Source organism: Salvelinus fontinalis, chromosome 38, assembly GCF_029448725.1.
Source record: "Salvelinus fontinalis isolate EN_2023a chromosome 38, ASM2944872v1, whole genome shotgun sequence".
Taxonomy (NCBI): Eukaryota; Metazoa; Chordata; class Actinopteri; order Salmoniformes; family Salmonidae; genus Salvelinus; species Salvelinus fontinalis.
In genome coordinates this window covers 11504520-11527422 of record NC_074702.1, presented here as the reverse complement: position 1 = coordinate 11527422, position 22903 = coordinate 11504520, and the positions used below count along the sequence as shown (strand labels likewise).

Below are 22903 nucleotides of genomic sequence, written 5' to 3'. Positions count from 1 at the left end.
CTTATGTTCTTCCATTGTCCTCTAATGTTATTCCATTGTCCTCTAATGTTATTCCATTGTCTTCTAATGTTCTTCCATTGTCCTCCAATGTTCTTCCATTGTCCTCCAATGTTCTTCCATTGTCCTCTGTTCTACCATTGTCTTCCAATGTTCTTCCATAGTCCTCCAGTTGCTGAGTATCTTTCCCCTCCTCTGTGTGTGTGTGTGTGTGTGTGTCAGGTGGGCCAGTGTGTGAGCCATAACGGTCACCCCCAGCCCAGGATCATCTGGTTCCAGGACTCCAAGCCTCTGCCTGAGGTCAAGGACAACAAAGAGAGTGAGTATACACTACCTCTACTTACTACTACTACTAATACTACTACTACTACTAATATTACTACTACACTGTAAACAAAAATAAGCTAGTTGTTTCAACTAATTATTATTAAGTAACTGGTTACACAGCCTTTTTTTTGTTTACTCAACTTTTCAGTCTAAAATATAATTGTTGACCCAAACTTGAGAAAACGTAGGCAAAAACTTAGTCAACTTAAAACGATGTGTTTTCTCAACTTGTTTGGTGTGTTGATTCAACTAGAACTGGTTCTCTGTTCATCTTACCTAAAAAGTACCAGTTACACACACCGTGCTTTTAACATGTTTTCAATTTACATATTTGACACATGTTGACATGATTACATTATGCATGTTCATGTATACAGTAATTATTATTCAATTTCCTTACCTGGGATTTGACCTCACAACCTCTTGATTCAGCGCATTCCGATCTTCCTGCTGCGCCACCATGTAAAACAAAACCCAGCTCTGGGACATGTTACTTATTAATAATTAGTTGAAACAACTAGATTTTTTTCAGTGTCCGCTTTATATGTATATACTGTATTCTAGTCAAGGCCGTCCTATTTAAATATTGCTGTACATATACTATTCTACAATATGTATTCTACAGACATATTACATATTCTATCCATGTGCTGTCCATAATGTCTATATATACCGTCATATATTCCATTCCTCTACTTTTGAAATTGTTGTTTATTGTTGTGAATTGTTAGATATTACTGCACTGTTGGAGCTATGAACACAAGCATTTCGCTACACCCGCAATAACATCTGTTACAGTTGAAGTCATACACCTGAGCCAAATACATTTAACTCAGTTTTTCACAATTCCTGACTTTTAATCCTAGTAAAAATGTCCTGTCTTAGGTCAGTTAGGATCACCACTTTATTTTAAGAATGTGACTTGTCAGAATAATAGTGGAGAGAATTATTTATTTCAGCTTTTATATCTTTCATCACATTCCCAGTGGGTCAGAAGTTAACATACACTCAATTAGTATTTGGTAGCATTGCCTTTACATTGTTTAACTTGGGTCAAACGTTTTGGGTAGCCTCCCACAAGCTTCCCACAATAAGTTGGGTGAATTTTGGCCCATTCCTCCTGACAGAGCTGGTGTAACTGAGTCAGGTTTGTAGGCCTCCTTGCTCGCACACGCCTTTTCAGTTCTGCCCACAAATTGTCTATGGGATTGAGGTCAGGGCTTTGTGATGGCCACTCCAATACCTTGACTTTGTTGTCCTTAAGCCATTTTGCCACAACTTTGTAAGTGTGCTTGGGGTCATTGTCCATTTGGAAGACCCATTTGCGACCAAGATTTAACTTCCTGACTGACGTCTTGAGATGTTGCTTCAATATATCCACATAATTTTCCCTCATCATGATGCCATCTATTTTGTGAGGTGCACCAGTCCCTCCTGCAGCAAAGCACCCCCACAACATTATGCTGCCACCCCCGTGCTTCACGGTTGGGATGGTGTTCTTTGGCTTGCAAGCGTCCCCCTTTTTCCTCCAAACATAACGATGGTCATTATGGCCAAACAGTTCTATTTTTGTTTCATCAGACCAGAGGACATTTCTCCAAAAAGTACAATCTTTGTCCCCATGTGCAGTTGCATACCGCAGTCTGGGTTTTTTATGGCTGTTTTGGAGCAGTGGCTTCGTCCTTGCTGTGCGGCCTATCAGGTTATATCGATTTCGGACTTGTTTTACTGTGGATATAGATACTTTTGTTCCATGTTTCCTCCAGCATTGTCACAAGATCCTTTGCTATTGTTCTGGGATTGATTTGCACTTTTCACACCAAAGTACGTTCTTCTCTAGGAGACAGAATGCGTCTCCTTCCTGAGCAGTATGACGGCTGCGTGGTCCCATGGTGTTTATACTTGCGTACTATTGTTTGTACAGATGAACGTGGTACATTCAGGCGTTTGGAAATTGCTCCCAAGGATGAACCAGACTTGTGGAGGTCTACAATTTTTTTCTGAAGTCTTGGCTGATTTCTTTAGATTTTCCCATGATGTCAAGAAAAGAGGTACTGAGTTTGAAGGTAGGCCTTGAAATACATCCACATCCAATTGACTCAAATAATGTCAATTAGCCTATCAGAAGCTTCTAAAGCCATTACATAATTTTCTGGAATTTTCCAAGCTGTTTAAAGGCACAGTCAACTTAGTGTATGTAAACTTCTGACCCACTGGAATTGTGATACAGTGAAATAATCTGTCTGTAAACAATTGTTGGAAAAATGACTTGTGTCATGCACAAAGTAGATGTCTTAACCAATTTGCCAAAACTATAGTTTGTTAACAAGACATTTGTGGAGTGGTTGAAAAACGAGTTTTAGTGACTCCAACCTAAGTGTATGTAAACTTCCGACTTCAACTGTAATGTATGTAAACTTCAGAGGGAAGTTTACATACAGTTAGGTTGGAGTCATTAGAGTCACAACTGCATATCCCGGGAATACATTTTGTCTCATTCCAGTCAACCCCTTCTGTTCTACCTCTCTCTCTCCCCCTCCAGAGGTGTACATGGTGCCGTCAGTGGTAAAGGAAGCATCAGGTCTGTTCACCATCACCAGCACCCTGATGATGCAGCCCCAGAAGGCTGACAAGGACAGCGTGTACCACTGCACAGTGGAGTACAGCATGCCCAACGACATGATCAAACAGATCGACTCTGACACCTTCTCCCTTACCCTCAACTGTGAGTGGTTGTCTGTCTGTATGTTTCCTCACTCTATCTCATTCTTGCTCCCTCCTTTTTCTGTCTCTCTGTCTGTCTGCCTTACTCTTTTCTTTCTCTCTGTGCTCTCTGTCCATCATCCTATTATTGTTATGTCAGAAACTGCAGTCCTGAGATCAGCCTGTCATTCATCACCCTTTTGAACTCTCCCACTCCCTCTGCCCCTCTCTCTCACTCACTCACTCACTCACTCACTCACTCACTCCCTCTCCCACGCCATCCCTCCCCCTCTCTCTCCCTCTCTCTTATCCAGATCCTTCTGAGACAGCGACCTTTGTCCTGGCGAACACTGAGCCAATCAGAGAGGGTGACGAGGTGAAGATGATGTGTGAGACAGATGGAAACCCTCAGCCTGAGTTTGATTTCTCCAAGGATGTAAGGACCAGAACACATGTACTGCATTTCGGACTATATAGCAGTGCAGCTATACACAAACCCTACAGTGCTGCCATAGTCCAACCTGTTCATCTCTTAAATCATTTATTAATTTCTCTCTCTCAATCCCCCCTCTCTCCACCCCTCTCTCGCTCCCTCTTTATTGCTCTCTCTCATGCTCAGGGGATAAACATTAAGGAAGGAGTTGCATGGGGACTTTTGACTCTGAAGTCCGTCAAGCGTTCGGATGCTGGGGTGTACAAGTGTACGGCCACCGACTTTGATAACCTGGATGCTGATCTTAATGGAGAAGTCACTCTCTCTGTCCACTGTGAGTATCTATCCATCCTCCTGTCTCCCCTGAGGTGGTACGCTTTTGATCCTAGAACATAATCCTTTTAAAAAATATATATTTTATTTTTGCATTTTCCAATTAAGAACATTCAAGACAAAAGTGAAAAGATATTAGACAACAATAGGACAAAGTGACAGTAACAGACGAGCGTAACAAAGAAAAAATAAAACAAATTATAATTATATATACAAACATACTATAAAAAAATAAATAATAATGAGACATTGGATCATATGGTCACTTGCCGTAGGCTACATATTATACATTACGTGTGAAACATTATATAAGGATTATATAGAGATTCAATCAATGTGATGTGGGGGGAGATTCTCCATATAGTCAAAAAAAGGTTGCCAAATTCTGTAAAATGTCTTTAACTTGTTCCTCAAGCAGTAAGAGATTTTCTCCAGTGGGATACAACTATTAACTTACGATAGCCACATTGCAACTGGCAGGGCGGAATCCAATTTCCATTTCAAGGCAATACATTTCTTGGCAATCGCTAGCAATATTTCTGTTAGTTTTATAGTATGGCTTTGCCTAAGATTGGTGTTAGTAAAGTTGCCCAGTAGACAGACCTCCGGGTCTAAAGGGAATGCAACCCCATGAATTGAGGATATGGTATCGCATACCCCCTGCCAGAAACCGTGTAGTTTTGAACACTGCCAAGTGGAATGGAGGAATGTTCCTTCATCTGAGCCACATCTAAAACATAGGGAGGAGATATCAGGGTTGAACTTGTGCAGTCTAGATGGGGTGATGGAGGAAATTAAACTGGATCAGTCTGTATCTGGAGTTCAATGTGGATGTAACACCATCCCTGCATAGGTCACTCCATAGACCCTCATCAAGATCAATACCCAGATCTTTTTCCCATCTAAGTTGGGGTTTATCTAGCCCAGGCAGTGTTAGTCCTGACATAAGAGTATCGTAAACACGGGAAATGGTCTTGAATAGTGGTTGGTCTGCGTGGCAGAGTTGCTCAATAGGTGACATCTTAGGTAGGTTCCATTGTCCCTTGAGAGTCACCCTAATAAAGTTTCATAGTTGTAGATAGCCAAAGAAGTCCCTGTTAGGCAAGTGGTATTTCTGTTTCAGCTGATCAAAAGACATAAGAACTCCCTCCTCGTAACAATGTTCCAGAAGAGTGATCCCCAGAAGAGAGGGAATGTTCTGTGTTTGTTAGAAATAAGATAAGGTCGTCCGCAAAGAGTGATAATTTATGGGTATGGGGGCCCACCTCAAAGCCATGTATGTCAGGGCACGTTCTAATAGCCTCAGCCAATGGTTCGATGGCGAGGGCAAAGAGGTGGGGGCTAATTGGGCAACCTTGTCTGTTCCCCCTATAGAGAGGGAAAGAGGAGGAAGTAATCCCATTGGTAGCAATCCTAGCTTTAGGAGATTTGTAGAGTGATTTTATCAAATTTACAAACACGGTACCTAAACCAAACTTTTCCAAGATGCGAAAGAGGTATGGCCATTCAACCCTATCAAAGCCTTTTCAGCGTCGAGGGAGTCTGCGACACTAGGTATTTTGTTTTTGTTAGCAAGGTGAATTATATCAAAGCCAGTCTGATCTGGGTTGACCAACAGGGGAAGACATGACTCCAGTCTCTTAGATAGCAAATTGGTGACCAGTTTACAATCTGTGTTAAGGAGAGAGATTGGTCTATAGGAGGCGCACTTTAGTGGGTTTTTCCCTTTCTTGTGGATTACAGTAATCACTGCTTGAGAGAAAGACTCTGGAAAGCAGTTGTCTTCCCTGGCTTTTTTAAGTACCTCCATAAGGTAGGGGACCAACAGCTCCCTAAATTCTTTATAGAACTCTGGAGGGAAGCCATCCTCCCCAGGAGATTTATTAGAAGGTAAGGATTTAATGGCCTCCAACAATTCAGGAACTGAGAACTGTTCACTCAGGTGCTCGCTGTCTTCCCCTGACAGGCATGGGAGGTTGAGAGAGGAGAGAAAGGAGTCGATCTCTGATAGATCATCGCTTGATTGGGAAGTGTAGAGGTCTTCATAGTATTTCTTAAAAGTATTATTAATTTCAGTAGGGTCGAAAGTTTTCTCATTAGTAAGAGTTTCTATAGCATTAATTGTCCTCTTACTTTCCTCTGCTTTCAGTTGCCATGCCAATACTTTGTGAGCTTTCTCTCCAAGTTCGTAATAACGCTGTTTTGATTTAGTGATGGCCCTCTCAGCTTGATATGTGTTCAGAATATTATATTCCAGTTTTTTATTTACCAAAAGCCTGTATAGATCTTTAGTCGGGCCTCTTTGGTAGGTTTTCTCTAGCTCGGATATTTCAGATTCAAGAGCACTCAGTTCCGCACCGTGTTTTCTCTTCATCCCTTTAGTATAGGAAATGATCCATCCCCTCAGATAGGCCTTCAATGTGTCCCAAAGAATGAAACTGTCAGGAGCGGAGGGTTTGTTTGTCAAAGTAAAAATATTGATCTGCTCTTTGATGAATGCACAAAATTCAGGTTGCTTTAGGAGTGTAGAATTTAGTCTCCATCTATATGCTCCATTTACCTTGGTAGGAATGGAGATTGATAATACCAGGGGAGAATGGTCACTAAGCAATCTGGGGAGATACTCGACATCTAACACTCTACGAAACAGTTGTGTTGATAGTAAAAAGTTATCTATGCGTGTGTGTGCCTTGTGTGGGTGTGAATAAAAAGAGTAGTCCCTATCCTGTGGGTGAACTTGTCTCCAGATGTCTAGTAAATTGAGATCTTTCATGAATGACATGGTGAGCTTGCCGGCTTTGGTAAGAAGTGAGGGTTTATCAGAGGACCTATCAAGAACTGTATCTAAACAAAAATGTAAATCTCCTCTAACCAGTAGCCATCCTGGTGGTGCTTGAGCGACCTGAAGGAAGACATTCTGAATTAACATATGGTCATCGAAGTTAGGAGCATAAATATTCAATAGGGTCCAAGACTATGAAAACATATGCCCCTCCACCAAAACAAACCTGCCAGAGGGATCAGAGATGGGGTTGTTGACGCAGAAGGGGATGTGTCTACTTATCAAAATTGCAGTTCCTCTTGCTTTGGAGTTAAAAGAGGACACAAAAACTTGTCCTACCCATTCCCTCTTCAATTTCTTGTGTTCACTGGCTGTAAGATGTGTTTCTTGTAAAAACACAATGTCAGCCTTTAATTTCTTAAGGTATGTACAGACTCTTTTCCTTTTAATCGGGCTGTTAAGACCTTTTACGTTGAATGTGAAATATTTTAGTGGATTAAGCATAGGTTGCGTTTCAAATATGTAACTGAATGGGAATCTATCATATGTAGATAGTTAGGAAATGTTTCAACTTTCAACACCCTCTTTCTCTCTCCCTCCTCCCCCTCTTTCTTTGTATCCCTCTTTTCTCTGCCTCTCAGACATTGACCCAATGAGTGTGAGGCCTGCCGGTCCATTGTCGACAATGACGGGAGACATGGTGGAGCTGCAGTGTAAGACCAAGGCCTCAGACACACACACCGTCCAGTGGAAGAAGGCAAGTCCAGTCCACCTCTCCCTGCTTCCTCTCTGTGTTATGTCACGGTGCTGACTTTTGCCCGTCGCCTGCAGCAAAAGCCTCTATCCCGTCCTCTGACTAGGCAGAGTACTTTAGGATTTTAGTCACTTCGGTGTGACCAGGGCCTAGCCGTGCGGCCCTACCAACCCTTCTATTTATTCACACTGGCCCTTCGCGTGAGTTGGGTTTGTTCCTTCATTCACGTTGTCACTCCCTTATTTCCCCGGTCTAGTGTGGGGCCTTGGATAGATGAGTACTTTATTACTTTATGTTTATAGATTCCTCCTATACTCCCTTAACCCGTCTCTTCCTCTCTTGTATACTAATACCTAATAATTAACTTCTGTTAGTTATTATGCTCGTCAGCTAGTAGTCACTTGGAAACTAGTATTGTTATATGTTTGATTTTTCCAAAGATATATTATTGTCCACACAATGAAATATTCTTTAGTGCTATCCCTTTAACCTAAAGCCAGGGTCACTTTCCGTTTAGTGAGAGTGTCAAAGGCGTTCGCTCTCCAGGTAGGTTCCCTGGCCTAGTTGTCAAAGTTTCAAGCATTTATTTAAGTCACTCTGTTTTTTGTCATATACACGTTATTACAGTTAAATGGTTATACAGTCCTAATACATCAATAATGCTCAATCAATCCTTAATGCGTTATGCTATGCCAAATAGTATTGCAAATATAATCAGCTTAAACACTTCCTATAACTCTTAAAATAAAGCAAATAACAATATATTTACCTTACTGCTCTATTCCCTTGGTCCTTCCCGAAACTGGTGTCTATAAGAGTAATATTGGCAGCCTCTGCTGTGTATAATATTTCAATCTCTTATTGTCTCCCAATTTCTTAAGGTTACACTTTTGCAATTTCTTAAGGTTTACACTGCTTAGATACTGACCCCTTTTTAGTGACTCTTGGCTCTCTACGAGGCTTACTTTTTTCTGGGCTTTTTCAATCCGGTACTCCCAAGGATAGCGCTTGTTGCTCTCTAGGGGATTTCTCTCCTACACAACTGCTTCCTTTTAATGGAGCGACTTTCCAGAATACAACAACTCTCAAGATATACCAGTCAATATAATGCTCGTGCCTTAATGTCAAAGTAGTCAATGCAAGCAGAGTATAGTGAAGAGTAATTTACCTTGCCTGATGATTCCCTATGATGTGATGTCCACATCATATGTGTCGAGGATCATGCCCTAGGCACGGACCTCTCCTCCTTTTATACCTCTCTTAAGACACTCAGTTCAGGGGAAGACACTTGAGAGTGCAATCGATTTGTCACATTTTGCCACCACTACTTCTCTTGTAGCATACTCAACATTTTTGGTGGGACTCAGTCCAATGTTAAGTCTTTCAGCACTGATGCCCATAACTCTTCTTCCGCTGGGGCGTCAGTTTGGTCGAGCGGTTCATACCACTCTCCCTCAGTCTTCATGCTGATTGGTTCTTGTTTCATGTCTAGCCCTTCTCGAGCCTGTTCATTTGTCTCCTCATACCATTCTCCCTCGGTCTTCATGTCGAGGGGTTCTTGTTTGAGGTCCCGTTTTGTTAGGTCTGGTTCATTTGGCTCCCTCTGCTGGTTGGTCACCGTCGTGGCAGTCATTCCCCAGTCTATAATTGGTCCTAGGGCCCACAGGGGTAGCTCTGGATCTGGCCTGATTTCTAGGGGAGGGGTCTGATTTCTTTTACTTTTCGTTACAGTTACTACCAGTCCACCGCTCCCTGCTTCCTCCCTGTTTTACTACCAGTCCACCTCTCTCTGTTGTGAACGTGTTACTACCAGTCCACCGCTCCCTGCCTCCTCCCTGTGTTACTACCAGTCCACCTCTCCCTGCGTCCTCCCTGTGTTACTACCAGTCCACCTCTCCCTGCGTCCTCCCTGTGTTACTACCAGTCCATCTCTCCCTGCTTCCTCCCTGTGTTTCTACCAGTCCACCTCTCCCTGCTTTTTCCCTGTGTTACTAACAGTCCACCTCTCCCTGCTTTCTCCCTGTGTTACTACCAGTCCACCTCTCCCTGTTTCCTCCCTGTGTTACTACCAGTCCACCACTCCCTGCTTTCTCCCTGTGTTACTACCAGTCCACCTCTCCCTGCTTCCTCCCTGTGTTACTACCAGTCCACCTCTCCCTGCTTCCTCCCTGTGTTACTACCAGTCCACCTCTCCCTGCTTCCTCCCTGTGTTACTACCAGTCCACCTCTCCCTGCTTCCTCCCTGTGTTACTACCAGTCCACCTCTCCCTGCTTCCTCCCTGTGTTACTACCAGTCCACCTCTCCCTGCTTCCTCCCTGTGTTACTACCAGTCCACCTCTCCCTGTTTCCTCCCTGTGTTACTACCAGTCCATCTCTCCCTGCTTCCTCCCTGTGTTACTACCAGTCCACCTCTCCCTGCTTCCTCCCTGTGTAACTACCAGTCCACCTCTCCCTGCTTCCTCCCTGTGTTACTACCAGTCCACCACTCCCTGCTTCCTTCCTGTGTTACTACCAGTCCACCACTCCCTGCTTCCTCCCTGTGTTACTACCAGTCCATCACTCCCTGCTTCCTCCCTGTGTTACTACCAGTCCATCACTCCCTGCTTCCTCCCTGTGTTACTACCAGTCCATCTCTCTCTGCATCCTCCCTGTGTTACTACCAGTCCACCTCGCCCTGCTTCCCTGTGTCACTACCAGTCCACCACTCCCTGCTTCCTCCCTGTGTTACTACCAGTCCCTCTCACCCTGCTTCCCCCCTGTGTTACTACCAGTCCCTCTCACCCTGCTTCCCCCCTGTGTTACTACCAGTCCACCACTCCCTGCTTCCTCCCTGTGTTACTACCAGTCCATCTCTCTCTAATTCCTCCCTGTGTTACTACCAGTCCACCACTCCCTGCTTCCTCCCTGTGTTACTACCAGTCCATCACTCCCTGCTTCCCCCCTGTGTTACTACCAGTCCACCTCTCCCCGCTTACCCCCTGTGTTACTACCAGTCCACCACTCCCTGCTTCCTCCCTGTGTTACTACCAGTCCATAACTCCCTGCTTCCTCCCTGTGTTAATACCAGTCCACCTCACCCTGCTTCCCCCCTGTGTTACTACCAGTCCACCTCTCCCTGCTTTCTCCCTGTGTTACTACCAGTCCACCTCTCCCTGCTTCCTCCCCTGTGTTACTACCAGTCCACCTCTCCCTGTTTCCTCCCTGTGTTACTACCAGTCCACCTCTCCCTGTTTCCTCCCTGTGTTACTACCAGTCCATCTCTCCCTGCTTCCTCCCTGTGTTACTACCAGTCCATCACTCCCTGCTTCACCCCTGTGCTACTACCAGGCCACCTCTCCCTGTTTCCTCCCTGTGTTACTACCAGTCCACCTCTCCCTGCTTCCTCCCTGTGTTACTACCAGTCCACCTCTCCCTGTTTCCTCCCTGTGTTACTACCAGTCCATCTCTCCCTGCTTCCTCCCCGTGTTACTACCAGTCCACCTCTCCCTGCTTCCTCCCCGTGTAACTACCAATCCACCTCTCCCTGCTTCCTCCCTGTGTTACTACCAGTCCACCACTCCCTGCTTCCTCCCTGTGTTACTACCAATCCACCACCCCCTGCTTCCTTCCTGTGTTACTACCAGTCCACCACTCCCTGCTTCCTCCCTATGTTACTACCAGTCCATCACTCCCTGCTTCCTCCCTGTGTTACTACCAGTCCACCTCTCCCTGCTTCCTCCCTGTGTTACTACCAGTCCACCTCCCCCTGTTTCCTCCCCGTGTTACTACCAGTCCATCTCTCCCTGCTTCCTCCCCGTGTTACTACCAGTCCACCTCTCCCTGCTTCCTCCCTGTGTTACTACCAGTCCACCACTCCCTGCTTCCTCCCTGTGTTACTACCAGTCCACCACCCCCTGCTTCCTTCCTGTGTTACTACCAATCCACCACTCCCTGCTTCCTCCCTATGTTACTACCAGTCCATCACTCCCTGCTTCCTCCCTGTGTTACTACCAGTCCATCTCTCTCTGCTTCCTCCCTGTGTTACTACCAGTCCACCTCGCCCTGCTTCCCCCCTGTGTTCCTACCAGTCCACCACTCCCTGCTTCCCCCCTGTGTCACTACCAGTCCACCTCACCCTGCTTCCCCCCTGTGTTACTACCAGTCCACCACTCCCTGCTTCCTCCCTGTGTTACTACCAGTCCATCTCTCTCTGCTTCCTCCCTGTGTTACTACCAGTCCACCACTCCCTGCTTCCTTCCTGTGTTACTACCAGTCCACCACTCCCTGCTTCCTCCCTGTGTTACTACCAGTCCATCACTCCCTGCTTCCCCCCTGTGTTACTACCAGTCCATCTCTCCCTGCTTCCTCCCCGTGTTACTACCAGTCCACCTCTCCCTGCTTCCTCCCCGTGTTACTACCAGTCCACCACTCCCTGCTTCCTCCCTGTGTTACTACCAGTCCACCACCCCCTGCTTCCTTCCTGTGTTACTACCAATCCACCACTCCCTGCTTCCTCCCTGTGTTACTACCAGTCCACCACCCCCTGCTTCCTTCCTGTGTTACTACCAGTCCATCACTCCCTGCTTCCTCCCTGTGTTACTACCAGTCCATCTCTCTCTGCTTCCTCCCTGTGTTACTACCAGTCCACCTCGCCCTGCTTCCCCCCTGTGTTCCTACCAGTCCAACACTCCCTGCTTCCCCCCTGTGTCACTACCAGTCCACCTCACCCTGCTTCCCCCCTGTGTTACTACCAGTCCACCACTCCCTGCTTCCTCCCTGTGTTACTACCAGTCCATCTCTCTCTGCTTCCTCCCTGTGTTACTACCAGTCCACCACTCCCTGCTTCCTTCCTGTGTTACTACCAGTCCACCACTCCCTGCTTCCTCCCTGTGTTACTACCAGTCCATCACTCCCTGCTTCCCCCCTGTGTTACTACCAGTCCACCTCTCCCCGCTTACCCCCTGTGTTACTACCAGTCCACCACTCCCTGCTTCCTCCCTGTGTTACTACAAGTCCATAACTCCCTGCTTCCTCCCTGTGTTAATACCAGTCCACCTCACCCTGCTTCCCCCCTGTGTTACTACCAGTCCACCTCTCCCTGCTTTCTCCCTGTGTTACTACCAGTCCACCTCTCCCTGCTTCCTCCCTGTGTTACTACCAGTCCACCTCCCCCTGTTTCCTCCCCGTGTTACTACCAGTCCATCTCTCCCTGCTTCCTCCCCGTGTTACTACCAGTCCACCTCTCCCTGCTTCCTCCCCGTGTAACTACCAATCCACCTCTCCCTGCTTCCTCCCTGTGTTACTACCAGTCCACCACTCCCTGCTTCCTCCCTGTGTTACTACCAGTCCACCACCCCCTGCTTCCTTCCTGTGTTACTACCAATCCACCACTCCCTGCTTCCTCCCTATGTTACTACCAGTCCATCACTCCCTGCTTCCTCCCTGTGTTACTACCAGTCCATCTCTCTCTGCTTCCTCCCTGTGTTACTACCAGTCCACCTCACCCTGCTTCCCCCCTGTGTTACTACCAGTCCACCACTCCCTGCTTCCTCCCTGTGTTACTACCAGTCCATCTCTCTCTGCTTCCTCCCTGTGTTACTACCAGTCCACCACTCCCTGCTTCCTTCCTGTGTTACTACCAGTCCACCACTCCCTGCTTCCTCCCTGTGTTACTACCAGTCCATCACTCCCTGCTTCCCCCCTGTGTTACTACCAGTCCATCTCTCCCTGCTTCCTCCCCGTGTTACTACCAGTCCACCTCTCCCTGCTTCCTCCCCGTGTAACTACCAATCCACCTCTCCCTGCTTCCTCCCTGTGTTACTACCAGTCCACCACTCCCTGCTTCCTCCCTGTGTTACTACCAGTCCACCACCCCCTGCTTCCTTCCTGTGTTACTACCAATCCACCACTCCCTGCTTCCTCCCTATGTTACTACCAGTCCATCACTCCCTGCTTCCTCCCTGTGTTACTACCAGTCCATCTCTCTCTGCTTCCTCCCTGTGTTACTACCAGTCCACCTCGCCCTGCTTCCCCCCTGTGTTCCTACCAGTCCACCACTCCCTGCTTCCCCCCTGTGTCACTACCAGTCCACCTCACCCTGCTTCCCCCCTGTGTTACTACCAGTCCACCACTCCCTGCTTCCTCCCTGTGTTACTACCAGTCCATCTCTCTCTGCTTCCTCCCTGTGTTACTACCAGTCCACCACTCCCTGCTTCCTTCCTGTGTTACTACCAGTCCACCACTCCCTGCTTCCTCCCTGTGTTACTACCAGTCCATCACTCCCTGCTTCCCCCCTGTGTTACTACCAGTCCACCTCTCCCCGCTTACCCCCTGTGTTACTACCAGTCCACCACTCCCTGCTTCCTCCCTGTGTTACTACCAGTCCATAACTCCCTGCTTCCTCCCTGTGTTAATACCAGTCCACCTCACCCTGCTTCCCCCCTGTGTTACTACCAGTCCACCTCTCCCTGCTTTCTCCCTGTGTTACTACCAGTCCACCTCTCCCTGCTTCCTCCCTCTGTTACTACCAGTCCACCTCTCCCTGTTTCCTCCCTGTGTTACTACCAGTCCACCTCTCCCTGTTTCCTCCCTGTGTTACTACCAGTCCACCACTCCCTGCTTCCTCCCTATGTTACTACCAGTCCATCACTCCCTGCTTCCTCCCTGTGTTACTACCAGTCCACCTCTCCCTGCTTCCTCCCTGTGTTACTACCAGTCCACCTCTCCCTGTTTCCTCCCTGTGTTACTACCAGTCCATCTCTCCCTGCTTCCACCCCGTGTTACTACCAGTCCACCTCTCCCTGCTTCCTCCCCGTGTAACTACCAATCCACCTCTCCCTGCTTCCTCCCTGTGTTACTACCAGTCCACCACTCCCTGCTTCCTCCCTGTGTTACTACCAGTCCACCACACCCTGCTTCCTTCCTGTGTTACTACCAATCCACCACTCCCTGCTTCCTCCCTATGTTACTACCAGTCCATCACTCCCTGCTTCCTCCCTGTGTTACTACCAGTCAGTCTCTCTCTCTGCTTCCTCCCTGTGTTACTACCAGTCCACCTCGCCCTGCTTCCCCCCTGTGTTCCTACCAGTCCACCACTCCCTGCTTCCCCCCTGTGTCACTACCAGTCCACCTCACCCTGCTTCCCCCCTGTGTTACTACCAGTCCACCACTCCCTGCTTCCTCCCTGTGTTACTACCAGTCCACCTCACCCTGCTTCCCCCCTGTGTTACTACCAGTCCACCTCTCCCTGTTTCCTCCCTGTGTTACTACCAGTCCATCTCTCCCTGCTTCCTCCCTGTGTTACTACCAGTCCATCACTCCCTGCTTCCCCCCTGTGCTACTACCAGGCCACCTCTCCCTGTTTCCTCCCTGTGTTACTACCAGTCCACCTCTCCCTGCTTCCTCCCTGTGTTACTACCAGTCCACCTCTCCCTGTTTCCTCCCTGTGTTACTACCAGTCCATCTCTCCCTGCTTCCTCCCCGTGTTACTACCAGTCCACCTCTCCCTGCTTCTTCCCCGTGTAACTACCAATCCACCTCTCCCTGCTTCCTCCCTGTGTTACTACCAGTCCACCACTCCCTGCTTCCTCCCTGTGTTACTACCAATCCACCACCCCCTGCTTCCTTCCTGTGTTACTACCAGTCCACCACTCCCTGCTTCCTCCCTATGTTACTACCAGTCCATCACTCCCTGCTTCCTCCCTGTGTTACTACCAGTCCACCTCTCCCTGCTTCCTCCCTGTGTTACTACCAGTCCACCTCTCCCTGTTTCCTCCCTGTGTTACTACCAGTCCATCTCTCCCTGCTTCCTCCCCGTGTTACTACCAGTCCACCTCTCCCTGCTTCCTCCCCGTGTAACTACCAATCCACCTCTCCCTGCTTCCTCCCTGTGTTACTACCAGTCCACCACTCCCTGCTTCCTCCCTGTGTTACTACCAGTCCACCACCCCCTGCTTCCTTCCTGTGTTACTACCAATCCACCACTCCCTGCTTCCTCCCTATGTTACTACCAGTCCATCACTCCCTGCTTCCTCCCTGTGTTACTACCAGTCCATCTCTCTCTGCTTCCTCCCTGTGTTACTACCAGTCCACCTCGCCCTGCTTCCCCCCTGTGTTCCTACCAGTCCACCACTCCCTGCTTCCCCCCTGTGTCACTACCAGTCCACCTCACCCTGCTTCCCCCCTGTGTTACTACCAGTCCACCACTCCCTGCTTCCTCCCTGTGTTACTACCAGTCCATCTCTCTCTGCTTCCTCCCTGTGTTACTACCAGTCCACCACTCCCTGCTTCCTTCCTGTGTTACTACCAGTCCACCACTCCCTGCTTCCTCCCTGTGTTACTACCAGTCCATCACTCCCTGCTTCCCCCCTGTGTTACTACCAGTCCACCTCTCCCCGCTTACCCCCTGTGTTACTACCAGTCCACCACTCCCTGCTTCCTCCCTGTGTTACTACCAGTCCATAACTCCCTACTTCCTCCCTGTGTTAATACCAGTCCACCTCACCCTGCTTCCCCCCTGTGTTACTACCAGTCCACCTCTCCCTGCTTTCTCCCTGTGTTACTACCAGTCCACCTCTCCCTGCTTCCTCCCTCTGTTACTACCAGTCCACCTCTCCCTGTTTCCTCCCTGTGTTACTACCAGTCCACCTCTCCCTGTTTCCTCCCTGTGTTACTACCAGTCCATCTCTCCCTGCTTCCTCCCTGTGTTACTACCAGTCCATCACTCCCTGCTTCCCCCCTGTGCTACTACCAGGCCACCTCTCCCTGTTTCCTCCCTGTGTTACTACCAGTCCACCTCTCCCTGCTTCCTCCCTGTGTTACTACCAGTCCACCTCTCCCTGTTTCCTCCCTGTGTTACTACCAGTCCATCTCTCCCTGCTTCCTCCCCGTGTTACTACCAGTCCACCTCTCCCTGCTTCCTCCCCGTGTAACTACCAATCCACCTCTCCCTGCTTCCTCCCTGTGTTACTACCAGTCCACCACTCCCTGCTTCCTCCCTGTGTTACTACCAATCCACCACCCCCTGCTTCCTTCCTGTGTTACTACCAGTCCACCACTCCCTGCTTCCTCCCTATGTTACTACCAGTCCATCACTCCCTGCTTCCTCCCTGTGTTACTACCAGTCCACCTCTCCCTGCTTCCTCCCTGTGTTACTACCAGTCCACCTCTCCCTGTTTCCTCCCTGTGTTACTACCAGTCCATCTCTCCCTGCTTCCACCCCGTGTTACTACCAGTCCACCTCTCCCTGCTTCCTCCCCGTGTAACTACCAATCCACCTCTCCCTGCTTCCTCCCTGTGTTACTACCAGTCCACCACTCCCTGCTTCCTCCCTGTGTTACTACCAGTCCACCACACCCTGCTTCCTTCCTGTGTTACTACCAATCCACCACTCCCTGCTTCCTCCCTATGTTACTACCAGTCCATCACTCCCTGCTTCCTCCCTGTGTTACTACCAGTCCATCTCTCTCTGCTTCCTCCCTGTGTTACTACCAGTCCACCTCGCCCTGCTTCCCCCCTGTGTTCCTACCAGTCCACCACTCCCTGCTTCCCCCCTGTGTCACTACCAGTCCACCTCACCCTGCTTCCCCCCTGTGTTACTACCAGTCCACCACTCCCTGCTTCCTCCCTGTGTTACTACCAGTCCATCTCTCTCTGCTTCCTCCCTGTGTTACTACCAGTCCACCACTCCCTGCTTCCTTCCTGTGTTACTACCAGTCCACCACTCCCTGCTTCCTCCCCGTGTTACTACCATTCCACCTCTCCCTGCTTCCCCCCTGTGTTACTACCAGTCCACCACTCCCTGCTTCCTCCCTGTGTTACTACCAGTCCACCACTCCCTGCTTCCTCCCTGTGTTTCTACATGTCCACCACTCCCTGCTTCCTCCCTGTGTTACTACCAGTCCATCACTCCCTGCTTCCCCCCTGTGTTACTACCAGTCCACCTCTCCCCGCTTCCTCCCTGTTACTACCAGTCCACCTCTCCCTGCTTCCTCCCTGTGTTACTACCAGTCCACCTCTCCCTGTTTCCTCCCTGTGTTACTACCAGTCCATCTCTCCCTGCTTCCTCCCTGTGTTACTACCAGTCCACCACCCCCTGCTTCCTTCCTGTGTTACTACCAATCCACCACTCCCTGCTTCCTCCCTATGTTACTACCAGTCCATCACTCCCTGCTTCCTCCCTGTGTTACTACCAGTCCATCTCTCTCTGCTTCCTCCCTGTGTTACTACCAGTCCACCTCGCCCTGCTTCCCCCCTGTGTTCCTACCAGTCCACCACTCCCTGCTTCCCCCCTGTGTCACTACCAGTCCACCTCACCCTGCTTCCCCCCTGTGTTACTACCAGTCCACCACTCCCTGCTTCCTCCCTGTGTTACTACCAGTCCACCACTCCCTGCTTCCTCCCTATGTTACTACCAGTCCATCACTCCCTGCTTCCTCCCTGTGTTACTACCAGTCCCCCTCTCCCTGCTTCCTCCCTGTGTTACTACCAGTCCACCTCTCCCTGTTTCCTCCCTGTGTTACTACCAGTCCATCTCTCCCTGCTTCCTCCCCGTGTTACTACAAGTCCACCTCTCCCTGCTTCCTCCCCGTGTAACTACCAATCCACCTCTCCCTGCTTCCTCCCTGTGTTACTACCAGTCCACCACTCCCTGCTTCCTCCCTGTGTTACTACCAGTCCACCACCCCCTGCTTCCTTCCTGTGTTACTACCAATCCACCACTCCCTGCTTCCTCCCTATGTTACTACCAGTCCATCACTCCCTGCTTCCTCCCTGTGTTACTACCAGTCCATCTCTCTCTGCTTCCTCCCTGTGTTACTACCAGTCCACCTCACCCTGCTTCCCCCCTGTGTTCCTACCAGTCCACCACTCCCTGCTTCCCCCCTGTGTCACTACCAGTCCACCTCACCCTGCTTCCCCCCTGTGTTACTACCAGTCCACCACTCCCTGCTTCCTCCCTGTGTTACTACCAGTCCATCTCTCTCTGCTTCCTCCCTGTGTTACTACCAGTCCACCACTCCCTGCTTCCTTCCTGTGTTACTACCAGTCCACCACTCCCTGCTTCCTCCCTGTGTTACTACCAGTCCATCACTCCCTGCTTCCCCCCTGTGTTACTACCAGTCCACCTCTCCCCGCTTACCCCCTGTGTTACTACCAGTCCACCACTCCCTGCTTCCTCCCTGTGTTACTACCAGTCCATAACTCCCTGCTTCCTCCCTGTGTTAATACCAGTCCACCTCACCCTGCTTCCCCCCTGTGTTACTACCAGTCCACCTCTCCCTGCTTTCTCCCTGTGTTACTACCAGTCCACCTCTCCCTGCTTCCTCCCTGTGTTACTACCAGTCCATCTCTCCCTGTTTCCTCCCTGTGTTACTACCAGTCCACCTCTCCCTGTTTCCTCCCTGTGTTACTACCAGTCCATCTCTCCCTGCTTCCTCCCTGTGTTACTACCAGTCCATCACTCCCTGCTTCCCCCCTGTGCTACTACCAGGCCACCTCTCCCTGTTTCCTCCCTGTGTTACTACCAGTCCACCTCTCCCTGCTTCCTCCCTGTGTTACTACCAGTCCACCTCTCCCTGTTTCCTCCCTGTGTTACTACCAGTCCATCTCTCCCTGCTTCCTCCCCGTGTTACTACCAGTCCACCTCTCCCTGCTTCCTCCCCGTGTAACTACCAATCCACCTCTCCCTGCTTCCTCCCTGTGTTACTACCAGTCCACCACTCCCTGCTTCCTCCCTGTGTTACTACCAGTCCACCACTCCCTGCTTCCTCCCTGTGTTACTACCAGTCCATCTCTCTCTGCTTCCTCCCTGTGTTACTACCAGTCCACCTCGCCCTGCTTCCCCCCTGTGTTCCTACCAGCCCACCACTCCCTGCTTCCCCCCTGTGTCACTACCAGTCCACCTCACCCTGCTTCCCCCCTGTGTTACTACCAGTCCACCACTCCCTGCTTCCTCCCTGTGTTACTACCAGTCCATCTCTCTCTGCTTCCTCCCTGTGTTACTACCAGTCCACCACTCCCTGCTTCCTTCCTGTGTTACTACCAGTCCACCACTCCCTGCTTCCTCCCCGTGCTACTACCATTCCACCTCTCCCTGCTTCCCCCCTGTGTTACTACCAGTCCACCACTCCCTGCTTCCTCCCTGTGTTACTACCAGTCCACCACTCCCTGCTTCCTCCCTGTGTTTCTACATGTCCACCACTCCCTGCTTCCTCCCTGTGTTACTACCAGACCATCACTCCCTGCTTCCCCCCTGTGTTACTACCAGTCCACCTCTCCCCGCTTCCTCCCTGTTACTACCAGTCCACCTCTCCCTGCTTCCTCCCTGTGTTACTACCAGTCCACCTCTCCCTGTTTCCTCCCTGTGTTACTACCAGTCCATCTCTCCCTGCTTCCTCCCTGTGTTACTACCAGTCCACCACCCCCTGCTTCCTTCCTGTGTTACTACCAATCCACCACTCCCTGCTTCCTCCCTATGTTACTACCAGCCCATCACTCCCTGCTTCCTCCCTGTGTTACTACCAGTCCATCTCTCTCTGCTTCCTCCCTGTGTTACTACCAGTCCACCTCGCCCTGCTTCCCCCCTGTGTTCCTACCAGTCCACCACTCCCTGCTTCCCCCCTGTGTCACTACCAGTCCACCTCACCCTGATTCCCCCCTGTGTTACTACCAGTCCACCACTCGCTGCTTCCTCCCTGTGTTACTACCAGTCCATCTCTCTCTGCTTCCTCCCTGTGTTACTACCAGTCCACCACTCCCTGCTTCCTTCCTGTGTTACTACCAGTCCACCACTCCCTGCTTCCTCCCTGTGTTACTACCAGTCCATCACTCCCTGCTTCCCCCCTGTGTTACTACCAGTCCACCTCTCCCCGCTTACCCCCTGTGTTACTACCAGTCCACCACTCCCTGCTTCCTCCCTGTGTTACTACCAGTCCATAACTCCCTGCTTCCTCCCTGTGTTAATACCAGTCCACCTCACCCTGCTTCCCCCCTGTGTTACTACCAGTCCACCTCTCCCTGCTTTCTCCCTGTGTTACTACCAGTCCACCTCTCCCTGCTTCCTCCCTGTGTTACTACCAGGCCATCTCTCTCTGCTTCCTCCCTGTGTTACTACCAGTCCATCTCTCCCTGTTTCCTCCCTGTGTTACTACCAGTCCACCACTCCCTGCTTCCTCCCTATGTTACTACCAGTCCATCACTCCCTGCTTCCTCCCTGTGTTACTACCAGTCCACCTCTCCCTGCTTCCTCCCTGTGTTACTACCAGTCCACCTCTCCCTGTTTCCTCCCTGTGTTACTACCAGTCCATCTCTCCCTGCTTCCACCCCGTGTTACTACCAGTCCACCTCTCCCTGCTTCCTCCCCGTGTAACTACCAATCCACCTCTCCCTGCTTCCTCCCTGTGTTACTACCAGTCCACCACTCCCTGCTTCCTCCCTGTGTTACTACCAGTCCACCACACCCTGCTTCCTTCCTGTGTTACTACCAATCCACCACTCCCTGCTTCCTCCCTATGTTACTACCAGTCCATCACTCCCTGCTTCCTCCCTGTGTTACTACCAGTCCATCTCTCTCTGCTTCCTCCCTGTGTTACTACCAGTCCACCTCGCCCTGCTTCCCCCCTGTGTTCCTACCAGTCCACCACTCCCTGCTTCGACCCCTGTGTCACTACCAGTCCACCTCACCCTGCTTCCCCCCTGTGTTACTACCAGTCCACCACTCCCTGCTTCCTCCCTGTGTTACTACCAGTCCATCTCTCTCTGCTTCCTCCCTGTGTTACTACCAGTCCACCACTCCCTGCTTCCTTCCTGTGTTACTACCAGTCCACCACTCCCTGCTTCCTCCCCGTGTTACTACCATTCCACCTCTCCCTGCTTCCCCCCTGTGTTACTACCAGTCCACCACTCCCTGCTTCCTCCCTGTGTTACTACCAGTCCACCACTCCCTGCTTCCTCCCTGTGTTTCTACATGTCCACCACTCCCTGCTTCCTCCCTGTGTTACTACCAGTCCATCACTCCCTGCTTCCCCCCTGTGTTACTACCAGTCCACCTCTCCCCGCTTCCTCCCTGTTACTACCAGTCCACCTCTCCCTGCTTCCTCCCTGTGTTACTACCAGTCCACCTCTCCCTGTTTCCTCCCTGTGTTACTACCAGTCCATCTCTCCCTGCTTCCTCCCTGTGTTACTACCAGTCCACCACCCCCTGCTTCCTTCCTGTGTTACTACCAATCCACCACTCCCTGCTTCCTCCCTATGTTACTACCAGCCCATCACTCCCTGCTTCCTCCCTGTGTTACTACCAGTCCATCTCTCTCTGCTTCCTCCCTGTGTTACTACCAGTCCACCTCGCCCTGCTTCCCCCCTGTGTTCCTACCAGTCCACCACTCCCTGCTTCCCCCCTGTGTCACTACCAGTCCACCTCACCCTGATTCCCCCCTGTGTTACTACCAGTCCACCACTCCCTGCTTCCTCCCTGTGTTACTACCAGTCCATCTCTCTCTGCTTCCTCCCTGTGTTACTACCAGTCCACCACTCCCTGCTTCCTTCCTGTGTTACTACCAGTCCACCACTCCCTGCTTCCTCCCTGTGTTACTACCAGTCCATCACTCCCTGCTTCCCCCCTGTGTTACTACCAGTCCACCTCTCCCCGCTTACCCCCTGTGTTACTACCAGTCCACCACTCCCTGCTTCCTCCCTGTGTTACTACCAGTCCATAACTCCCTGCTTCCTCCCTGTGTTAATACCAGTCCACCTCACCCTGCTTCCCCCCTGTGTCACTACCAGTCCACCTCTCCCTGCTTTCTCCCTGTGTTACTACCAGTCCACCTCTCCCTGCTTCCTCCCTGTGTTACTACCAGTCCACCTCTCCCTGTTTCCTCCCTGTGTTACTACCAGTCCACCTCTCCCTGTTTCCTCCCTGTGTTACTACCTGTCCAACTCTCCCTGCTTCCTCCCTGTGTTACTACCAGTCCATCACTCCCTGCTTCCCCCCTGTGCTACTACCAGGCCACCTCTCCCTGTTTCCTCCCTGTGTTACTACCAGTCCACCTCTCCCTGCTTCCTCCCTGTGTTACTACCAGTCCACCTCTCCCTGTTTCCTCCCCGTGTTACTACCAGTCCATCTCTCCCTGCTTCCTCCCCGTGTAACTACCAATCCACCTCTCCCTGCTTCCTCCCTGTGTTACTACCAGTCCACCACTCCCTGCTTCCTCCCTGTGTTACTACCAATCCACCACCCCCTGCTTCCTTCCTGTGTTACTACCAGTCCACCACTCCCTGCTTCCTCCCTATGTTACTACCAGTCCATCACTCCCTGCTTCCTCCCTGTGTTACTACCAATCCACCTCTCCCTGCTTCCTCCCTGTGTTACTACCAGTCCACCACTCCCTGCTTCCTCCCTATGTTACTACCAGTCCATCACTCCCTGCTTCCTCCCTGTGTTACTACCAGTCCACCTCTCCCTGCTTCCTCCCTGTGTTACTACCAGTCCACCTCTCCCTGTTTCCTCCCTGTGTTACTACCAGTCCATCTCTCCCTGCTTCCACCCCGTGTTACTACCAGTCCACCTCTCCCTGCTTCCTCCCCGTGTAACTACCAATC

At 50.4% G+C, this 22903-nt stretch overlaps 1 protein-coding gene across 2 annotated transcripts in view; it reads left to right on the top strand.

Moving 5' to 3' along the window:
- LOC129837924 (basal cell adhesion molecule-like) overlaps window positions 1–22903 on the top strand; it is a 105047-nt gene that overhangs the window by 70587 nt on the left and 11557 nt on the right. For both annotated transcript variants that reach the window (XM_055904455.1, XM_055904454.1), the window contains exons 5-9: window positions 220–316; window positions 2867–3049; window positions 3342–3463; window positions 3647–3794; window positions 7217–7332. In XM_055904455.1, the coding sequence (XP_055760430.1) occupies window positions 220–316; window positions 2867–3049; window positions 3342–3463; window positions 3647–3794; window positions 7217–7332 (666 nt within the window). The remainder of the gene's footprint in view (window positions 1–219; window positions 317–2866; window positions 3050–3341; window positions 3464–3646; window positions 3795–7216; window positions 7333–22903) is intronic.